The following is a 21950-nucleotide window of genomic DNA, read 5'->3' on the forward strand; positions in this document are numbered from 1 at the left end:
CGAACTTCGAGTTTCGTAGTAGCCCTGCAGGTTAATTAAGGTGACATTGTAAATTCGGTATTTCGTTCGTAGCCAATGTGAAGCTTGCGAAACACAGAACGAATACAACACGGTCAGCAGCAGCACGTTGAAACTCGGGCTCGCACCTCTGAGTTTTTCGAAATTCATGTGCGAAATTATGTATTGGGAGGGTGCGAAGTACCTACGGTAGGGGTAATGAAATCTATCGCAGCGCTCATAGTGGCCAAAAGAAGAAATTATCTAGGCTCTGTCATCTGTCATACTCATATGAATCTGTCATTAATAATAGATGTTTGTGTTATGATGCGAGCTTGAATTATTGAACACTGTCTCTGTTTTGATCTTAATTCCTCTACATACTGTACTGTATAATTTAATAGTGGCATATTTGCTGGTCTATGTTTCGTTTAAGTCTTATTTTCTTAAGTTTTTTTCTATATTGTACCGTTTTTTGCCCAAATAAACATTAAACATCTCGCGGACATGTCCAGCAACAATTTTCCTTATGAAACGGTTTGTGGTTGAAATTTTATATTGAGTGATACTCACAAAACCTTTTATTTATTACTACCTAGCGATATAAGAACAATTATACTATAATTGTACTTTTATTCAAAGAAACCAATAAGATAGCTTTATGTTTTAGTTTTACAGTAAAAGTAGGTACAACTAAACATGAAGTAAACAAACCCTGACATAACGAAAATAAAACACACTTTTTGAATTCATTTTACTTACCTCATTTAATTTTATTGACCAAAAATGAATTCACAACTTTTTGTCCACCCAAATCACGGTATCACAGTAATTTTGTATTACAATTTAGATTAGATTAGATTTTTAGAAAAATATGGCTCTGTCCATTGGGGGACAATTTTGCCAGTGTCTAGTAGGTTTTGCCGTTGTACGGTAAAAAAATTCTAGAAAACGAAATATGAGAGGTAATGGTGGATGAACGATGACAGCGCGAATAACTGTAGGTATTACAATTTAATACGTTATAGGTTTGATTTTTGTCAAAATGTCGCGATGAAATTTCAAAACGTCAGAGCATCAGAGCCAAAAAAGATTCGATTTGTAGCATTCGAAGATGGCGGATGTAGACAATATCTAATTTTGCTATTTCTGTTTCTTTGGCTAGTTGAAGTATAATTTTGATAGTGTTTTATGCGGCGATTAACCTTAACAGTGAACAGTGATCCCAAAATCCTATATTGCTCTCGTGTCTAACATTTTTTAATGCGCAAGTGGTCTCCACGTGGTTTCTGAAATTTTACTATCAAGTTGCAAAAACCACAATCACCGTACAACGTGCCTCTCAAAGAGAGTTTAACTTGACACTGGCGAAATTGTCCTATTAATTAGGACAGAAAAGCCATATTTTAAAAGAGAAGAGCCAAAAAAGTTGCGGACGCTAGGTGGCGCTGATGTCGTGCACAGAGCCAATACATTTGAAATTTACCACGAGATTTACGGTGAAGGAAATCATCACGAGGAAACCTGCACGCCCACATTCTGTGAGGAGGCCAGTGCCCAGCCGTGGGACGTATATGTATAGGCTGGGATGATGATGGATGATTATTTATTGAGGTCTACCAGTTTGTTTAACGATCAATACCATCATATTATCATTATCCTCTTGTCACCCGCCAGACTTTTTTATTACAATAGGTGCTTGAGGCAGCTGAGATGTTAGCATTTGACATCTCTTTCTATATCGTTGACAGAGAGATGTGGTGAATGCATTACACAATACGTTGGTTTGACTAGTTTAACTTTAGACGCGTTTTATTAACTAAAACACACACACACACACACACAAGTATACGGTACACTAAAATGGGAATGAAAAAAAAAACAATATAAATTAGATAACTTATTTATTTCACGTACTCGCATACAGCTATGTAAGTACCTACTTTCGTTAAGATGAAACTTAATCTAAAACGTCTTCGTCAAGTACATAAGAAAATATATAGAAGTGTTTATAAAAAATATTAATCACAGAATGTATTATGTACTAACGTAGGTACTTTTTAATACAACGTCTAAATTGGAATGATTATTCATAAATAAATAGAGAAGGAAACCTTGATAATATCTAATGTAATTTTCTAGTCACCTTTTACAGAAGTATTTTTAGCTCCCTTCAGAGCTTGAAGGCACATTCAATAAATGCAATTAATTTTGTTTCCGATATTCACTGACGAGCAAAAATAAAAGGTCGGTTACTAAAATCGTAAAGTAGGTCCTAAACTATTAAATATATTTTCTTGATTTAAAAAGTATATTGAAGCTAATTTAATTATGCATAAGATAACTTAACAAAGAATAAAACTCATTTCACTCGAAGAAGCTATCAGAGCGGGTTTTGTAGTTATCGTAAATTTTGTAACCGAGCCTTTATTTTTGGTCGTCAGTGTATTTTTGTCCCAATCCGTATCGGGGCCGCGTGGGAAATACAGCCCATTCCCTCTCATTGGGACGTTATAGGCTGAGATTATATTTTTGTCAAACGTTGATTAGCTAATATATTATTGGCAATTGGCATGCAAATTATTCAAAGCTACATTAACAAAAAAATGTCTAATTTAATACAAGTAATAAAATTCATCAAAAAGGAAGCAATGTTCTTAACAGCGCGTAGCGTATATTGAAGTATAAAAATAATTTCAAAAATAAATGGAATGACATCGGAATGATATTGATAAGTAAACTTAATTCAAAGAAGTTTACGTTATATTCAACATTCTATTTAATTAATTTTATATAGAGATTCAACTGTGAGATATGAGATAAATGACAAATCTGGTCCATTTTAAGTCTCCTAGGAAAATGTCTGCTTGGCCGCTATAAATCATGCAATATATGCATAAATCATGACCCTCAAAGTACTTTTAATACCTAAATCTACATTAAAATTTTGTAAAATCGTAAAATGGAATTTCTAGTGCAATAAGTACGGAAGTTTACGTAGCGTTGTTAATTAATTTGTGTCTTATGCTTAAAATCTTATGTGACGTCGAAAGGATGACCAACATTTTGACATTGAAACATTAATTTGAATCAAAAAGTCTACAAGTTTGGCACCATTTTGGAAGTAAATTCGTATTTAAAATACGGAGAATCTCTCACGTTTGTTTACGTTTCAATAAACCTATTCATAATTAAGCTACATTCTTGTTGAAGATTCAATGTGCCAGTTGTAGAATTTGTATCTATTGTATGGTCTAGGACCTACACTCTAAGTGACTAACTAAGTAGAAAATCAGTAATTTAAATTAACCACGCCAGACAGTCTGATTTCGTTTTCCAAAGCCGTAGTGGTTTCTGTGGAAAAAACTAACCAATTGAGTCATAATGCTAGACATCCTTTACTTTATATTATAGGTATAAATAGATGTGCCATGTTATGTTTGTAAAAGAACTACGACACTCGTACTTGGAGAGAATAAGAAATTGTCAAAAATATTCCCGATAAGTTAAAGAGGAATGCAATTATGTGCCAAAAATTCGATACAGAACATAGCATGATACAGTTCTCAACAAACTAAACGAATGTGGAAATGATGCACAATCATTCATTGAATTATCAGGCACATTATACCACACTCTTATTTTAATTTAATGAGTATGTTAGCACATAACATTGAACGGTATAATACCACTGGACAGATTCTCAAGAACAATACACATCTCTGGTGCAGCATGAAATATGGAATTTTATGCAGTATCTTACCCGTATTGCGGAGTGTCGCACATTAAGGAAGTTTCTCGAATAAAATCCCAGTTTGATAATCTATACAGGGTAATTTATAAGGTATATGGCCTTACAGCCTGGCCACTACGCGCGACCGGCAAGCGTTTCCACTCTTCATTGCGTGTCCTGCAGGTACCACTGTGTGCCAAATTATAAGACGCGCGATGGACAGAAGAAGACGCTTTCGTGTCATCGGTCGCGCAGTCTCGTGGTGCAGTCTTTACATATGCCTCGTGTTGCCAAAGTTGATGCCACTTTGCGTGGCGCCCTTATTCGAGCCATATTGTAGTGAGATGACTCCCTGGCCGGCTCTTAGCTGTTCCTCTGAGAAGTTTCTTACATTCTTCTCGGATTCTTTGGGCCCGATCGACGGTTTGCCGAAGTTGCCGGCCTGAAAGTAAGGAAAAGGAATGATTAAAGATTAACTGTGACTACGTAATATCTGGGAATGGACGGGAATTAAGAGCACCGCAGAGCTCTTCAGACTAGCAAAAGACTGAATCAGATTATGCGGAGCTGATTGCCAACCTTCACTATTTGGAGAGGTACTTGAAGAGAAAGAGAAAGATTAACCAAATGGAAGAGGGCTTATAGTTCCATACATTCTGCAACAATGAGACGCAAGTTAGCAGTTAACTCGGAGGTGGTTAACTAACTCTTGACTAGGTAATTATTAACCCTTTGGACACCACGGTCGGCCACAGACGTGACGACAAAAACAAATTCTGAAAATCGTTCCATAGGCGCCACGAAATGCCGACATGGTATTTATGGCACGATTTTCAGCTGTCGCGTTTTGCCGGCCGTGGTGTTCAAAGGGTTAAATTTTTGACCGATTGTATTAGAGTCAACTAAATCAGCAATATAATCACCGTCTAAAATAATTACCTATTTCTAACTCTTAACCTTGCCTACACACGCCAACATTTGTCGATATCTATGTTAATTACTAACATGGCAGTCGTGCAGAGCTCTGTTGACTTCATGCATTAAGAAAATTACTCCTAACCTAACCCATTCCGGGTACAATATATATTTGCTTAGGGCCATTGGGCGGGTAAATCCTCAAAGCATTTACGACAGGACTTGCCCAAACAATTATTTGGTCGTGGTCTAGTGACTGGTATTTGTTTTGTTTATTCATAACTAGTAATAGGAATAGAAAAACGTCTGACTTTAAAGTCATACATTTACTCGTATTCCTACTCAACCTGTTACGAGGTTGTTCAATGAGGGTTCCTTGACAGGCGGAATATAGCTAGATGGTGTTCGTATCATAAATTTAGTTATTTAAACAACCACAAACAAGACATTTGTTTGCGTCTGGGGGTCAGGGCATGTGAGCCCCACAGATGTCAGTGTGAGAAGGCAGTTGACCACCTGGGCCGCCACGGGTTGTCTTGTATCAGGAGTGCAGGCCGCCTATTTCGCCACAGTACCCTTAACGACCTCATCCATCGGGCCCTCACCACTGCATCGATCCCAGCTACCCTGGAACCATGTGGTTTGTTGAGGGACGAAGGAAAGAGGCCTGATGGTGTCACTTTGGTGCCGTGGACGTTGGGGCGGTTTTTAGTTTGGGACGTGATCTGTGTCGATACTTTTGCCGCATCCCACTCAGGGCACCGCGCTCAAAGCTGGAGCAGCTGCCGAGCAGGCTCAGGTAAGCAAGCGCCGCAAATATTCTGGATTGACTGACTACCATGAATTTGCGGCGCTTGCTTTTGAAACGATGGGGCGGTGGTCAACAGACACAAAAAAAGTTTTAATAGATTTGTCTAGGTTAGTTTTGGCCTCGGGGGACTCTAGCGCTGGCGGTTATCTCGCGCAAAGAATAGGGATAGCTATACAAAGAGGTAATGCGGCCTGAGTTCTGGGGTCCATGCCAGTGACGTCTCTTGACGACGTGTTTGCCTTATAAAATAATGCTACCTAGGTATTAAGTTAGTTAAGAGTAATAATTGAATTAATAATATTGAAAATCTGTTTTAAAGTAGGTAGTAAACCACAAATGTCACGGTGTGACGTAAGGTCCGTTTGAACCTCACGATACTAGTGCCGACTAATCTATCACAGAAACCATCGTTGACAAAATGATTTATTGCAGAGATTCAAAAAGGACAAAATGTTATTATCGTCATTTACTAAAACCTATGAAAGCATGAAAAATGTTTGCTCATTAATATGCAGGGGAGGTGAAAAATAGCAGCATCGATTCGAAGGAAATATGTTGCTTCCCGTGAGAATAAACAGAGAAAAAATGTACTTAGTTGTAAATATAATCTCAAGGCAACTTCCGTCGTAAATACTTTGAGGGTGAAGCAAATATCGGACAAAAGCTGACGAGAATTTTGCTAAGTAAACGTTTGACGTTCACCTTCAGTAACTAAGCTGATTACTAGAGTGTATAATAAAATTGTTCCCAGCCCCTATTGGATAAAGGTATTTTGAAGTAATTGGTTCACTACTTAAATACTTATCTATCTAAAACCTTTCAACGAGCAATTCTAATATAGGTATAATCAGAATCTCAGAAACGGCTCCAACTATTTCGATGATATTTGGTATGTGGGGATATTCGGGGATAACAAATCGATCTAGCTTGGTCTTATGTACCTTGGTTTATGCGGAGTGGGGACCTATTTAGCTTCATGTATGTCGTCTAATTTGCTTCGTGTAAATTGATAGGTAATTATATATTTGATGTGCAAAAATAGAAGCTTTATAAAAAAAACAAGGTATGATGTGCGTTAGTCATTATTAGCTGTGCAATAATAAAAATGCTTTACTTTAAGCACTTTAAGATAAATAGCGGTACGCCACGAATATAACTGCAGTTTATTACGTAATATTTTGAGTGGAGTATTTTGCTGTGCAATCAGTAATTTTGATGTGAATTCCGATTTTTTTTGAAGTGCGTTTAAATACCACCCTTAATTAAATAACTGCCAACCTCAGACACACCAAGTTTTATTTGTTTTAAATTTGTTTATTGCATATATTTACTACCTTCACTAGGTATGCATGCATGCAACATTGGCGTCAAAAATACACCCAATTTTGCGTTGGGGTTTAAAAAACATCCAATAAGTACCTTTCTGCCAAGCGACTGTAGGCAAATGACCACAGAGTTGAGGTTTTGTCGCTCCCATAGATCCACCGTCTGGAAAGTCTCCTGCGCTGGCACTCCCAACTGCCGCGCTGCGTCAAGGAAGGCATTTATATTCTCCATGCACTTGAACGCCATCTTGGATTCGTTTATCTTCTTCACCAATCCCGGCTGGATGTTGTTCGCGAGCCTGCAACGAGATTTGGCCGTTGAAAACAAAAGCGAATCGGTTAAATATTTAAAAGGGGTTCGATTTTCAAATACATGGGAGAGTCCAAAAAATTGTTCTTTGGTTGCTAATGGCATCCTTTTTTGTGTATGGCCAGTAACTCAGCTCGATTATTAACGAAACTGAATATTCCATGGACTCCTTCATTGACAATAGCACATCCACTTTGAGAATTTTACGTGGTGGTGGATTTAAGGTGAAACGACGGATTTTTCTCTGGGTCTGTGAGTTAAAACTTTCTTTTGAAAACGCTCCTATATAAAATGATCGCTATAACAAACTCAAACTCAAATGATTTATGGCTCACATGTATAGTTACATTATAGAGTTAATTAACATTAGGTAGATAAGGTATTTTATAACAGTTTAGATTAGGTAGAGATATAGTTATGATAGAATTATTGGTGCATCTACCACTACGTTTAATCTTAACTGACTAAATGAGGTTAGTAATTTATTGACGCAATAGCTATATCTACTACTTGCTAGTAAAGGCATCATAGTGTTTGTAGAAGTGAGATCATAACTGTAAGTATGAGTTAATAGTAAACTGTTACATTAAACTTTATAAGATTGTTTTTGTTCTCTTCCACTTATTGATTGCTTCAAATTCAATACATGCAGGGAAAAGATGGAAATAGCGCCACTTTCTCTACAGCGGTCATTTGTCATCAAGGAAAACATTTTTTGTGTTCAAAAATTTACTTTCTTCTTTCATGATGATCATCGCAGCCTAATACTTATACGTTTCACTGTTGGGCACAGGCCTCCTCTCAGTTTAGGAGAGCCTGGGCCAGTTTCCACGCGGGCCCAGTGTGGATCTTCACACACACCATTGAATTGCTTCGCAGGTTTATGCAGGTTTCACGATTCGTTCACCGTAAAGCTTGGGGTAAATTTCGAATGTAATTTCGCACATTAATTTCGAAAAACTCAGAGATGGAGCCCCAGTTTGAACTCACGATCCTCTGTTTGAGAGGCCATAGGTCAAACCACCAAGCTGCCACGGCTTCTAATCCGCCGCGGCTTCTCGACAGTTTCTTTACTTACTTGCAGAGCAAAGTGCCGTCCTTGAGCACCTCATAGAAGTTATCCATGTCCCCGGACATGTTTTCCGGCTCTCCGCAAATTTGTCTGATCCACTCCAGGCATTCCTGGGCTAGTTCTTCGCTGTATTTGCTGTTGATCTGAAAAATAAAATTAAACGTACACCATACTGCGTTTGAAAACAACTAACGTAATGTTAGGGAAGACTATTCTGCTATGTTAATGGGAATGAGGTAGACATACTCGTATTTTTCGAATGCACCCATTAAGATGGGTACACAAAATAGCTTGATGGCTACCCGAAAACGGTCAGAGACAACGAGGCAGACCAAGGAGATGGCAGGATACTATGAGGGGTTAGTTTCATTTCGTCTAAAAAAGCAGCTGGTCTAAGTAGCAAGTGATCTAAACATTTTTGACTCAAATTCGACTTAGCTTCGCTTTGCTTGACGCAACTCTAACCTAACCTAGGTTTTTTTCAAGGACCAGTTAGGACCAGATGCTTTTTAGACCACTTGCTACTTAGACCAGTTGCTTCTTAGACCAGTTGCTACGTATACCAGCTGCTTTTTAGACCAGTTTCTACTTATACCAGCTGTTTTTTAGACGAAATTATAGTAATGCCTATCAGCGTGAATGAAACCTCGCGATACGAAATAGGTACGAACTTCGTTGTAGGTATAAGGTCTACTTTTACGTTATGCCAGACCGGGAGATGGGATGACAAGAGCGGTCTTTTTTCGAAATAGGATAAGAGATAAACTAATAAAAAACGACCAAGTGCGAGTCAGAACGTCCACGTGCGCGAGCACCGAGGGTTTCGTTCAGCAGAACCCTGCTCTGAAGAAATTGTACGTAGTGTGGGATCATTTTAAACTTGTTACCGACATAGACAGACGTATCTTATGTCAACTTTTAGACACACTGTACAAATCTATGTACTATCTTTTTCATCTTTATTTACTCTAACTACCTCTGAGTGAACCTCTAGGGGTAAATATTGAATTGAACGATCCTGTTTTTACTGTTTCCATCATCATCATTGCCCATGGTAACGGGCGTTATTGCAAGCGTTGGTAAGCTTAGTAAGGTTATTGTGAATACAGCCCTAACAGAATATACGTAACAAAAACTTAGTTGTGCGTATTGTGGCCCTAATATCTAGAGGGAAGTGGAAGGAAATGGTTCTCCACCTATTTGCAATTAATTCTTCAAGCAATAATATTTTTATAACATCCACGACTTTGCGTTACGTTTACTCGTATGCATATGCAATCAGTGTGTGCAACTATTTAACGCCGAGCAATTGAAATTGAAGGTCATTCTGATAACGCTGTTTCCCGATAGATCTCAGTTGGACGTTGTTTAATGTTAAACAAGAGATCAGAAAACATTTACCTTAGATTATGTATGTAGTGGTTAGTTTACATTATTATAACACATGTCCGTCAACAAAAGTCTAAAGGCATCCTTATATTTTCTGGAAGTAGAGGTTCTTCTGAGAGGAAGTATTTTACAAGCTAAATTGTAAGTGACTTTTGAACTACATCCAGTGATCGGATTAACTTAAAATTTGGCATACTTACGAGTACTTATGTAAATACGGTGACAATCTGGTAGAGATATCCTGGTGCTCCGGCCAGAATCGTCTCCGCAGGGCGGAACGCCTCAATGGTTAATCGACTTGAAATTCGGTATGGAAATGTAGTTTGGATGACAATGCAAGTATCAACTAAACGTCCAGTTAGCAAAAAAATCTTGTATTAAAAATGAAATTTTTAACGTTATCTAATTTAGTTGCATTTGAGCACAGAATTAAAGGTAAATATTATTTTATTTTTCAAATGATTTGGTTTAAATCGTTTTATTTAGTAGCTTTTCTTGCTTAAGTTACGTTTATGAATCCATCCATACTTATGTAAAATTGTATGAGTTATATAGCTCTCAGCGGCTAAGCTATGAGTTTCAGCTAAGTATAAAATTAACTTATTTACAGTAAAACTCGTTAACAAACACCTGAGTCAACTAGAATATTAACACGAACTTTAAACAAGGTTGTATGTGAGGATCCTTCTTAGAACGTTATTTGCGTATTTTGTAGGTCAATGTGGCATTGCTCAATTTAAGGAAAACAACATTATTATATTAATCTGGCGAATACTTCGAATACTTTCAGTGGTTACAATATTTGTGAATAGGTAACAAATTTACATCAAGCTCATCAAATGAAGTGGCCCAAATAAAAAATAAGAATAAACAATATCTAGCTAGATTAAGAAGAAAGAAAACAAAGACAAGATGCTCTACGTGTTGTTAAAATTTGTTTACGAAGCATGTTGCGATTTTTTTTGTACTAATGTTATATATGATTTGACGTGTGTTATTGCGGATGTATCAATGTGTTATTTGTATGATTTTTTTATTAAATAATTTGACGAAGCATGGTATCTGATTTGATAAAATTTATGAAAATAAATAGTTTTTTATTTCTCATAGTTCGACTGAGTTGGGCAGACATTCTTATTTTATTATTGACACTGCAGACAATTTTTTCGTTTATCAATTTTCAAAAACGTTAACTGTTTAGTTACATATTTGTAATGGATTTTATCATATTACATAGTAAATTGTACATTGGTTATATTGCGATCTAATGATTCAGAATAACATCAGAATTTTGGTGTATAATATTTATCGATGTATTCTTCTAAATGGCAGAATTCAAATTCATCACATCGCATTACTTATTCGAAACCACATTCGCTTTATTTGCCAACTTCGAAACCAAACACTGCAAAGGTGGTTGAACTCCAAGAGTCGCATTCTCAGGTTACAGCCATATGCCATGCCATAAAATACATTTTATGTTCGGAAAACTCTTTGTAACGAAGAGAAAGACGACCGTACTGGCCAAGTCACTAATGCAGTCAAGCAACAACAATATGGCTAGTGCATAGTGAAACGCTTTAGGTACGTATACTTAACATAAGCACAGTTTAACATGGCGTTTAAGTTAACGCCATACCATCAAAAACAAAAGGATAACTTAAAAACTTTCTAAAATAGTTAAACATTTATTCATCATCGACGACGCGTGGTTTGATTTCATAGTCACTCATAGTTGTCACAATACTGATAATTAATGATGAATTTGAACATTAAAATTTCTCAAGAACTACGACCATCGTCGGCTGATTCACTCACTATGGAATCTAACGAGCCAAGGCCAAACCATAACCGGAAAAAATGCTCGGTAACTTTATTATAACGTGCTAAATTTAAATTTAGAAGTTCTATAAACAGTCAGTATACTGCAAAGATCCTTGACCCAGTCTTTAAATGGTGCCGGTGCCGCCTATCCTTATCTACTGTTCATTGAGTGTTTCCAAATTCAAAAAACCTCGCAATTTATTTTTTAACGTACCTACTGTCTGGCCAGATATCACGTCTAATTTCAAATCGTCCAAGTTGTCAAGGCGTGGTAGCCATTGAAAGGGTGCGCCAGACAATGCATTGTGATTTGTGATTCAAACATATTCGACCGTAGCTACGCGTAGCTATCAAAACTATGGTTCAATTATGTCACGTACAAGATATGTGCTAGAAGGTATGCACACAGTAAGTATCTGATACTTCGTGTGATCGTAGGCTCGTGGTTAAAATTGGTGGCTTTTAGTTATGTAAATGATGTCGAGAGGGTTATCTGTCAGAACCGGATAAGTGCACAATATTTATTTAATTACACGGTTTCGCTAGAAAAAATTTCACTTATTCTGTTTTGCCAGAATACCCTCGATGTGGCAACCTCGGATAATTTCCGATAATAATGGCAATTACAGTTTCAGAAAATACATCAATATTTTTATTTCCGCCATATATTTCGTTAGTATATATTGGCACGCGAAGGAAAAAGTCTCCCCATCCCTGGTCAAGACTATTTCATCTTTGAAATTATCAAGTATATCTATTCTTATGTTGAAAACTAAAATTAAAGCTTGAGCAGTTAGTTTTTAATATGTTTTATGAATTTAACACGCAATGTCACGTCGGAGATTAATGATGAGAATTAAGCTAATGATATATCCAAACTTAAGTAAAATGACGCACTGGTTGACTAGACATGTAACGAGAATGGACTCACGCGCATGACGTAATCAAGGATTCTTTAAACGTGATTCAGGCCCGCGGTCTGACTAAATTTAGGACAAAAAACCTGACTAAAGGTCCGAGACTGCGGTTGCGAAGTGATTCAAGTGAACTGATAAAAAAAAGAGACAGTGCAGATATGTATCGATGGTAGTAAGGTACTATCGTTATTAACGAAATGTTGTACGAATTTACTAACGTCGGAATTCAATAATCAGGCATTTATTATAAAGAAAAGATGAATAACAGAATTAAATAAAAAGTTTCATTGGTCATTGATAATTAATGAAATCCTAGTTTTAAACTCGTTACATATACCAACGCTAATACTAAAACATTGTTATTATTTACTATATTTACATCGATAAACGAATCGATTAAAAGGCAAAACGTTTCTGGGTATACGCGGTAAGCGTTACGAATTCAAACTGATAAATATGTGAAACGAATTACTGGCAATAGTAGGTATTTCGGCGAATAAAATCGTATGCAATCTGAAGCAGATGTGTAACGTTGAGCTGCGAAACGTTACTCTGAGTAGCAACTCATCTGCGAATCGTTACTCGACGAAACGTTTTCAGCGATACTAAAATCGGCTAATCTTTAGGTATGTGTTGCATTGCATGCAAGTAAAACTGATACAAGAGTGTCAAGAACGTATGTTTGACTTTTAAGTTACACAAAATTCTTTTTAATTTATACTCAGATGGACCGCTGCGATAAGCAAACCAAACCACTTTCATTATTATTCTGAACCACCGTCTAATTTGTGTTCAAAGACAAAGGAAGTGGATTCTTGTATACACTGTCCTGTTTGTACTGTTTTGGTACACCTGCTATCAGTCGCTTGTTTTAAATTAGATAGAAAAATACGCACGCACCACAACCCGCATTCAAAATGGTAATCGAACGCACTTGGAATTAAACAGTTGAAGATCACGCGCATGTGAAATGAAACAAGTTGCATTTGCACTTGCGCAATATCTAATTAAACAAAACCAGTCAAATAAATCAAACTCATCATGATAATTTATATTACTGCCTTAAAGCCAAAGGTTTCTATTGGCTAATAGGGTATGTACTTATAGTGCTATTTCATAAATTACTGTAGTTAGTTTGATAATATTATCACACGAATTCGCGATATGCGTTGGTTACAAACTACTTGTTACAGCTAACAGTTTAAAACAATTAAAATTAATTACTTGTATACCGTTGATAGTAACTATAGTGCGCGACATACAGTACTCTCTCTGCCGAGGTATAAAGCAAATAACTTTGATATAGAGCAGCAAGCAGCACGTGGTAAAGTTTTCGTTGAATTTAAAATTATCAAAGAGTTCATTCATTGTGCTAATCTGCGTCCGGATACCAAATTCAGGCTGGCAACAAACGGTCACGGCCATAAATAACTATGACGATGAGCTGGACACTAGCTTGAATTACGTCAGATTGCCTTTAGGAAATTGTAGTGCGAGAATTAAACCGTTTTGTACGTGGATGATATAATCGTACAAACAACTACCTATTGTGCATATGTGCATTATTTGATATACTTAGAAGGGGATTTAAAATAATAAGTATGCTCAACGTTGAAAGCAGATGCGTCAAAGAAACGAAGGAATAGACAAGGAATTAAATGAAAGATAAAAAAATGCAAAGATAAGATTACAAAAAAAACAACGTCATTGGATGCTAGAATCCCTGTATTAGAGGATCCAGGCAAGAATCAATAGACGATTAAGTTATAATACGCTAAAAGACGTAAGACATGTAAAACACGCAGTAAGTAACAAAACGAAAAGATGATTTGTAAGCAAGGAATGAAGATCATAAACAAGAATAAAATAGTAACGGTAAATCCTTAACATGTGAGAATGATGACCCAGTTCACAAAACTGCATCCAACGGTTTGTATTAAGGTAAACCATAAAAAGCAGGCAGCCTTGCCGCCATCGACAATGACAACACCGACCGGTAAGGAGGCAGGAATGGGGTCACAGATTGAACGGTCAATGCGATGCAACAAGTTCTCCGCAAAAAGGGGACGCATTTAATATTGACACGTTCTAAAAATGAAGAAAGTAAATTGTAACATAACATACTTCGAAGCTGTAACTAAAAGGGTAGAAATAAGTGTTATAAGTAAAATCTAAGGCAAATACGCCAAGTCTGTTTAAAAACCTATTAGTTATCTATTCATTAATATATTTCTTTTAATGATGAACTTAACTAAAATATATTTTTTGCAATACAATGTATACATTTTTAAATATTTACGGACAATTACACTTATGAAAGCTTGTGTAATAGATTAACATAAATAAAACCGAGCAACTCCTTTTCTTGGCGTCTGTTAAAAATCACTGCACAAATAAGGACACCGTAAGTAGAATTACCATAAATTCTTGCAAATAGAATGCGTCAATGTTCTGAAAAAGTTGAGTAAACATTCTCCTTATTTGTTCATGTTACAGAAAAGCTGATAAATGAACAGTAAGTCATTGCAAAATGCGTACGGTAAGATGTAGTATAATCGACCGTTTGTAATACAGAGTACCTAAAGCTATAATCAGTTGACTAATGTTCGTCGTATGTTTCCATTTAAAATGACGAGGATATTATGCATCACATATAAGGGGTAAACCACCAAATTAAGGCCTCTGCTACTGTTTTATCTTCCACATTGAAGAACTAATGAGCATTTGCGCCCATTTTTCTCTTTTCATTAGCTACTTTATGTTTACTAGGTACTTCAGGATTTAGCATAACAATTAAATCATACTCTTCTACAAATGTTTCATAGTCAACATCATTCTTATGACACGGAGTGACTAACATTAGTGACTTAATGATTGTAGAAGTGAGCGAATAATAGTTCCGTATCTACAAATATATTTATGGTTTGATTTAAGACGTAACTTACTAATCAATGAGAATTCGACACATTTTGAATAGGTCACGTTGTTTTACAAATTGCAATTTAAAAAGTCAGGCGAAGCTTTAGAATGTCGTCTACTTTTAAAATTATTGCCGTGATATTGAGTCAGTAGTCCATATCCAGTGGATTTCAGAGACTAAGTAAGTAGAAAGGTTGTGTGTGAGTTGTGACTGTGACCAGCTGCATATTTTTCTATTATATGACCAGCATCACTTACGAGGTACAGCTGCACCCAAAAGAGAAATTTGGTCAAGTGTCAATCTCGAACATATGGTAGATTTTGAAAGCAGCCAGTATTTAAGCCTTATACATGTACTGGGTAAAGGCCAAGCCATATAAGGAGCGTATTGCAGGCCCGGCCTTATATGAGTCATAGTGAGTGAATTAGTATGAAATAAACTCTACCAATGGTACCAACAGCTAATTGAACATCTGTTCTTTACTTATTTGTACGGATTACACATTATACAAACATCGGGTACACAAATATTCTGTGACTAACTTTTAATTGAGGTACTGAAGCCGTGATGCCAGAAGCGACATTGAAAATTTGACAAACAATTGAACTCTGAGCACAAGCGTGATCCATTACAGCCACTACTTAGAATCTTCTAAATAAATTCTTCGAAATAGATATTTAAAAAGTCACGACATTTTCATTTCAAAGTGCAATGGGTACTACTGCATAAATGGACAGATAGAATCGATTAGCTTCGGAACACAATCGATCCAGCCTATGAAAAAAAAACTTGGCCGGTTTTTTTAATAATTGTTTCTATTTCTAATATAGTAAAGGAATGCAGTAACAACATTGCTCATGTACAATCTGTTACAATATTCAAATCGTGAGCTAATAGTAATAGTTACATAAAAGCTATGTAAACAACGTCTGACCTGGGTACGTCATCGTTTTGATTTTGCTGATAAGACGCATACCGTCACGTCTTTAGTTTTGGTAGTACATTTTACATATTGTGATATACGTTACAATAATATGAGATATTTTGACTCTTGGAAGGACATTGGATAGTTTCTATCCCGGAAAATGCAAAGTGCCCGCTGGATTCGTAGTCGCAAGCAACAACAGACTATTTACTTACAAAACAGTAACGACTGAGGCCCTGTTCACATTATTCCAGTAAAACTAAAACCATTCCAGTAGAATGATACTGTGCTGCTGGTTCGATCTATTGTAGTAGCTAGTTAACATAACTTCCCTGCAATGTTTTTTTACTGGAATCGTTTTACTGGAATAATATGAACTGGGCCTGAATGACAGAGAACGCAAAGACTCAATTATTCGAGGCAGACACGTTACCATAAGTAACTTAGCAGTACACTAAGGGATTTTTCTGAATTCCCACGGGCTTGGAAATGTGTAGGTATTTTTTTGTGGGAGGGAGCACACTACTCCTTCTAGCATCTCCTTCTACTTCATCCAAGATCTACTCCAAATCCTTTTCTGTGCATGCGGCTAGGTTGTGGAATCGGTTGCCGATCACCGTCCGACAATCTTCCTCCGTATACTCGTTCAGAGAGACATTGAAGAAGATGTGGCTCACACTATACCTAGTTCCTTGATTATTTAATAAGTAATTATCCTTATACTTGTATTATTTATGTATTGTATGTAAATGTGTGTATTTATGTATTTTATTTTTATTTAGTTATAAATATATTAATGTTTTATATATGTGTTATATATTTATTGTATATAGTTAGGTATTTGAGTTTTATATATGCATTTATATTTGCTCAAATGTTTTGCTCTATTTGTCGATCCTTGTTTTTTGGATTGCTCCTCTACCACTCAAAGGTTGACTGGCAGAGATCCCTGCAGGGATAAGTCCGCCTTTGTACTTAACACAACTTTTATTTATGTAACCTTTTTTTTTCCTTTTTGTACAATAAAGAGTATAAAAACAAACAAACAAACACACTAGCACAGGCTTAGGCATAAGGTAGTCAATAATAAAGTTATACTTTTTTTAAACTTCTTGTTCCATCATGCATGATTAATCCATTCATAAACCTCACACCATTTTTAAATGTTCGTTCATTCGAGATAAGTCTCGAATACTTACTTTTTTTTACTAATTCATTAGATTCAGTCAATTAAAGCTGTTAAAATAGCAGTTTTTATCGACAAAACGTAATACACTGGCATTTTAGTCACGCACTGGCTTTAAAAATGCGTTAAAGAACCGGTTATAGAGCTGAATTGTGATTATAGTATCCTTGAGTCCTTGACCCAATTGGTGTCGTACGCATTACACTCGATTGCTTTGGGATGGTCGAGTAAAAATCTGTAAAACGAACTAAGCAAAGCACTCTTGTAATTAACGCAACTAAAAATAACCTAACCATAAAAAAAACATTTTTAATACAAGCTTTTTTTGCTGACTGTACTTTTTGTTGACTGTACTTGCATTGTCACCCAAACTACATTTGCATACCAAATTTCAAGCCTATGCTATTAACCGTTGAAGAGTTTCGTCCTGCGGAGACGATCCTGGCTGGACTACCAGGATGTCACTACTAGATTATTGTACTGTCACGTGATTTACATAAGTATGCCAAATTTCAAGTCAGTCCAGGAAGTTGGTCGAATTTAAATTGCAAGATTTGACTACAGACAGACAGAGACAGACAACGGAACAGGTGAAACTAAATAAAAGCTTGTAATAAAAAATAGAGGCTATTTTGGGGTCATCAGTTAGGCGATTTGTGACGACTAGGGATTGACTGACTAGGGGAAGAGCTGTGTTTAAAAATTATCGAATTTTGTGTGACATAATTGATGAATGGAACCCCAATACGAAAATATTAAAAAAAGTGGATTGTATTTTATTTATTTTATTTTTTTTATTTTTATTTATTTGGTAAGAAACAAACAGTCATACAGATAAATAAAATCACATTACATTATGGGTTATAAACCAGACCTATAGTTTCCTTAATTAACAAAAGATAAACGTGGCTAGATAAATTTAGAACAGATGTAGTTAAAAAGATGAAGTTATCAAATTACGATCATATCGCGATTACTATAACCAGGACAGTCCGATTACCAGGTCACCGCGGAACCCTACCAAAGCAGGCAAATTTAATTCAATTAAAGAATGACGTGAATGTTTCAATGACCAGGTTTACGCGGCGGCCCAGAAATCGAACTGATTGACTATATATCAGCTATATTCCAAGCTAAATTGGTTTTTAAATATTGAAATTATAAGACTCGAGAATCTAAGAAGCTTATTTAAAAGCACTCTTTAGGGTGCGTAAAGTACAATTGAATATATCAATGTCCTTGAATCTATCGCTGTCATTTAATAATTTACAAGCACGCTTTATAAATATATTACGACCAAAACAGGTTCTACTTCGAAGTATCGAAAATAAATCTTTTTTTCTACAGGGGCGCTCTCGTCTACGCGGAATTCTAAAACGAATTTGATGTAACAATGAAGGGGCATCTAATTGACAGTGCAGAACTTTATATAAAAGAACAATGTCCACGCAATCACGGCGGTCACTAAGCGTCTGTAGATAATGACGCTTAATTGAGTCCGCGTAGTTTATGTAAAAATGTCCGGTTCTGTAGTCGAGCGACTTAACAAATTTTTTTGTAATCTTTCGATTCTGGTTATATGAACAGCATGAAAAGGTTTCCACACAGCACACGCAAAATCAAGATGGCTGCGGACAAAACTGTTATATAGGATTTTATAAGTCAAAGAATTTTTAAAACTTATTTGGATATATTTTTAATTACCGATGAAACTCAAATGGCCGTTTTTACAGATAGGTAAGTACTTCTGCAAGTTTATGTTATTTGAAAAGAGGAATAAATAAAATACCAAAAGTTCAACATCCGATTTTAGAAGGTGTTGGCAACCTATCCACATTTTATCTGTGGTAGTGTTGACACTTGTGTTTGCTCTGTACTTGATCTAGCTCGAGCTTGCAAAATGTTATCACGTTATTAAACTAAATAAACGTACATCTCAAGAAGTAATAATATTATAGTATTATTCCAACTAAAACATGGTGGCAGCGTAAAAAAGAAATCTTAAATATGGATCAATTGGCAGATATTATGAGGCAGCAAAGCGAAATGCTGAGGCTGATGCAACAACAAATTGCCACTATGGCATCATCTGCTGCATCGCCATTTTCAGCAGCAGTTAACGTGCCATGGCCAGCACCGCTCAATACTAATATAGACCCAGAAGAAGCATTCCACCTATTCAAAAATGGTTGGGAAAATTACATTCGAGCGGCACAAATAGACAAATGGCCAGCCGATCAGGAGCCACGCAAACTCAGTGTCTTAATGACTGCAATTGGTACGGATGCTTTAAAAAAATACAATAATTTCCTTGAAAAGCCTACCTCGTGTGAACAGCTCTTATTAGAGATCAAAACAAAGCTTGTGCCAGCAAAAATATTATTTACAACAGGTTTCTGTTTAATTCGAGATCACAAAACCAGGGTGAAGGCTTTGAGTCATTCTTTAGTACAGTGGTGACACTTATTGAAGAATGCGACTACAAAGAAAAAGATGAAATGCTCCGTGATAGGATTGTGATGGGCATTTTGGACACGAATTTAAAAAAAGAAATGTTGAAAAAAGAAAAATTAACTTTGACCCAGGCAGTCAATATGTGCAAGGCTGCGGAGGCTATGGAAATTCAGATCAAGAATATGACTGACCAGAAATCTGTGACAGAAGGAACTTCCACACAAATACAAAAAGTTGAAGCTAAAATGAAATGCAAATTCTGTGGGAATTTTCATGTTTTCAAAAAAGGTGTATGTCCTGCATGGGGAAAGAACTGCTCAAACTGTGACGGAAGAAATCATACTGCAAAAGTATGTAAGAAGAAAAAAATTCAAGAAATATCTCAAGACTGCAATAGTGATCCTGTGATTAAAAAATTGATTAATGACAAAAATAAAAACCTTGCAGAGTGCTCTTTAAAATACCTTAACAATAATAAATGGTACGATGTGAACTGTTTGTTAGACACAGCGGCTGATGATTGCTTAGTAGGCATTAAGAATCTGGAGCAAATGTTTGGTGTGGGCTATGTAAAAAATAAAATAAGACCATCAAATAAACGTTCATACAGTTTTGGTGGACACAACATTGACATATTTGGTGAGGTTGACATTACATTTAAAATAATAATACCTAACAAACCAATTAAAAAATACAATGTTACGTTTCAAGTTGTACACACTGAACATATTCCTTTACTGTCATGTAAAGCTTGCACTTTTATGGGTTTGGTACAGTTTTGTAAAACTGTTAAATATGAATCTGATGACACCACAGAAATCATAAAAAAAATATGATGCTGTATTCAATGGGTTGGGCAGGTTTGCAGGTGATATAGATTTGGAAATCAACAAAAAGGTGTCTCCTGTTATCCAGAAGGCTCGCAGGATTCCTGTCGCCTTTCGAGAACCTTTAAAAAAGGAACTAAATAGACTTGAAAAACTTGGTATCATTGAGAAGGAAGACAATCACACAGACTGGGTAAGTAACATTCTAATAGTAAAAAAAAATGATGATAACTTTCGAATCTGTTTGGATCCTATTCCACTCAACAAGCTATTAAGAGACCCAATTATCAGTACACCACAGTGGATGAGATCCTCCCTGAACTAGGCAAAGCTAAAATTTTTTCAACTTTTGATGTAAGGAAAGGCTTCTGGCATATAAATCTTTCAAATGAAAGTAGTAAGTTGACCACATTTTGGACACCATTTGGCAAATACCGATGGAGGGTCTTCCATTTGGAATATCATCTTCTCCAGATTACTTCCAAATAAAAATGGCAGAAATAGTACAGGCCTCTCCGGGGTAGAGATTCTGGTGATGACATCTTGGTCTACGGAGTAGGAGACTCCATTGAGGAAGCTATTATTGATCATAATATTAAACTAGAAAATCTAATGCTAAGACTTCTCAAGCACAATTGCAGGCTTAATCGAGATAAGATGAAATTATTACAAACTTCGGTTAAATATTATGGTCATATATTTACAAACAATGGGCTTCAACCAGACCCTTCTAAGGTAGAAACTATATTAAATATACCTACACCTGTGAATAAAAACAATTGCAAAGATTTTTAGGGATAATTACATATTTAAGCCGATTTATACCCAACCTCAGTGCTAACTCCACAAACCTGAGACATCTATGCCATGAAAAACTCTGAATGGATTTGGACTAAGCGTGAAAATGAAGAGTTTGTTAAATTAAAATCCTTAATCACAGATATAAAAACATTAAAATACTTTGATAAGAATGTGCCAATAACCATAGAATGTGATTCCAGTTGTGCGGCTCTGGGAGCAGCCGTGTTTCAAGAGGACGTCCAGTGGCATATGCATCCAGACCTTACAGCAGCAGAATGCAGATACGCTCAGATTGAAAAGAGCTATTGGCCATATTATTTGCTTGTACCCGTTTTGACCAACTCATTGTAGGAAATAAGAGAACAATTATCAAAACGGATCACAGACCCTTATTAAACATTTTTAAGAAGCCATTACTTCATGCACCTAAACGTTTACAGTCCATGCTCTTATTACTACAGAGATATCAATTAGAATTACAATTGTGTCAGGTAAGGATGTTTTGGCCGATGCTTTGTCTAGACTGTACACAAGATATGAGGAT

At 36.1% G+C, this 21950-nt stretch overlaps 1 protein-coding gene across 1 annotated transcript; it reads right to left on the reverse strand.

Annotated features, from left to right (window-relative positions):
- Positions 1 to 3585: 3585 nt before the first annotated feature.
- On the reverse strand, positions 3586 to 13661 carry LOC141428712 (myophilin-like). The gene is made up of 4 exons (XM_074088719.1): positions 13518 to 13661; positions 8170 to 8306; positions 6876 to 7080; positions 3586 to 4172 (listed from the first exon to the last, which is right to left on the reverse strand). Exons 1-4 carry the CDS (start codon positions 13659 to 13661, stop codon positions 4002 to 4004), a joined length of 657 nt encoding a protein of 218 aa, XP_073944820.1. The 3' UTR covers positions 3586 to 4001.
- Between the last annotated feature and the right edge of the window lie 8289 nt (positions 13662 to 21950).

This window comes from Choristoneura fumiferana, chromosome 6, assembly GCF_025370935.1.
Source record: "Choristoneura fumiferana chromosome 6, NRCan_CFum_1, whole genome shotgun sequence".
NCBI lineage: Eukaryota > Metazoa > Arthropoda > Insecta > Lepidoptera > Tortricidae > Choristoneura > Choristoneura fumiferana.

Bases quoted from the DNA above. Each gene is read 5' to 3' on its own strand.
- LOC141428712 (XM_074088719.1), bottom strand. From the start codon at position 13,661: ATGAATGAACTCTTTGATAATTTTAAATTCAACGAAAACTTTACCACG. The intron at 8,307-13,517 runs GTAATTAATTTT...TTTATTTTTCAG, and splicing joins TTACTATCAACGGTATACAA to ATCAACAGCAAATACAGCGA. The intron at 7,081-8,169 runs GTAAGTAAAGAA...ATCTCGTTGCAG, and splicing joins GACGGCACTTTGCTCTGCAA to GCTCGCGAACAACATCCAGC.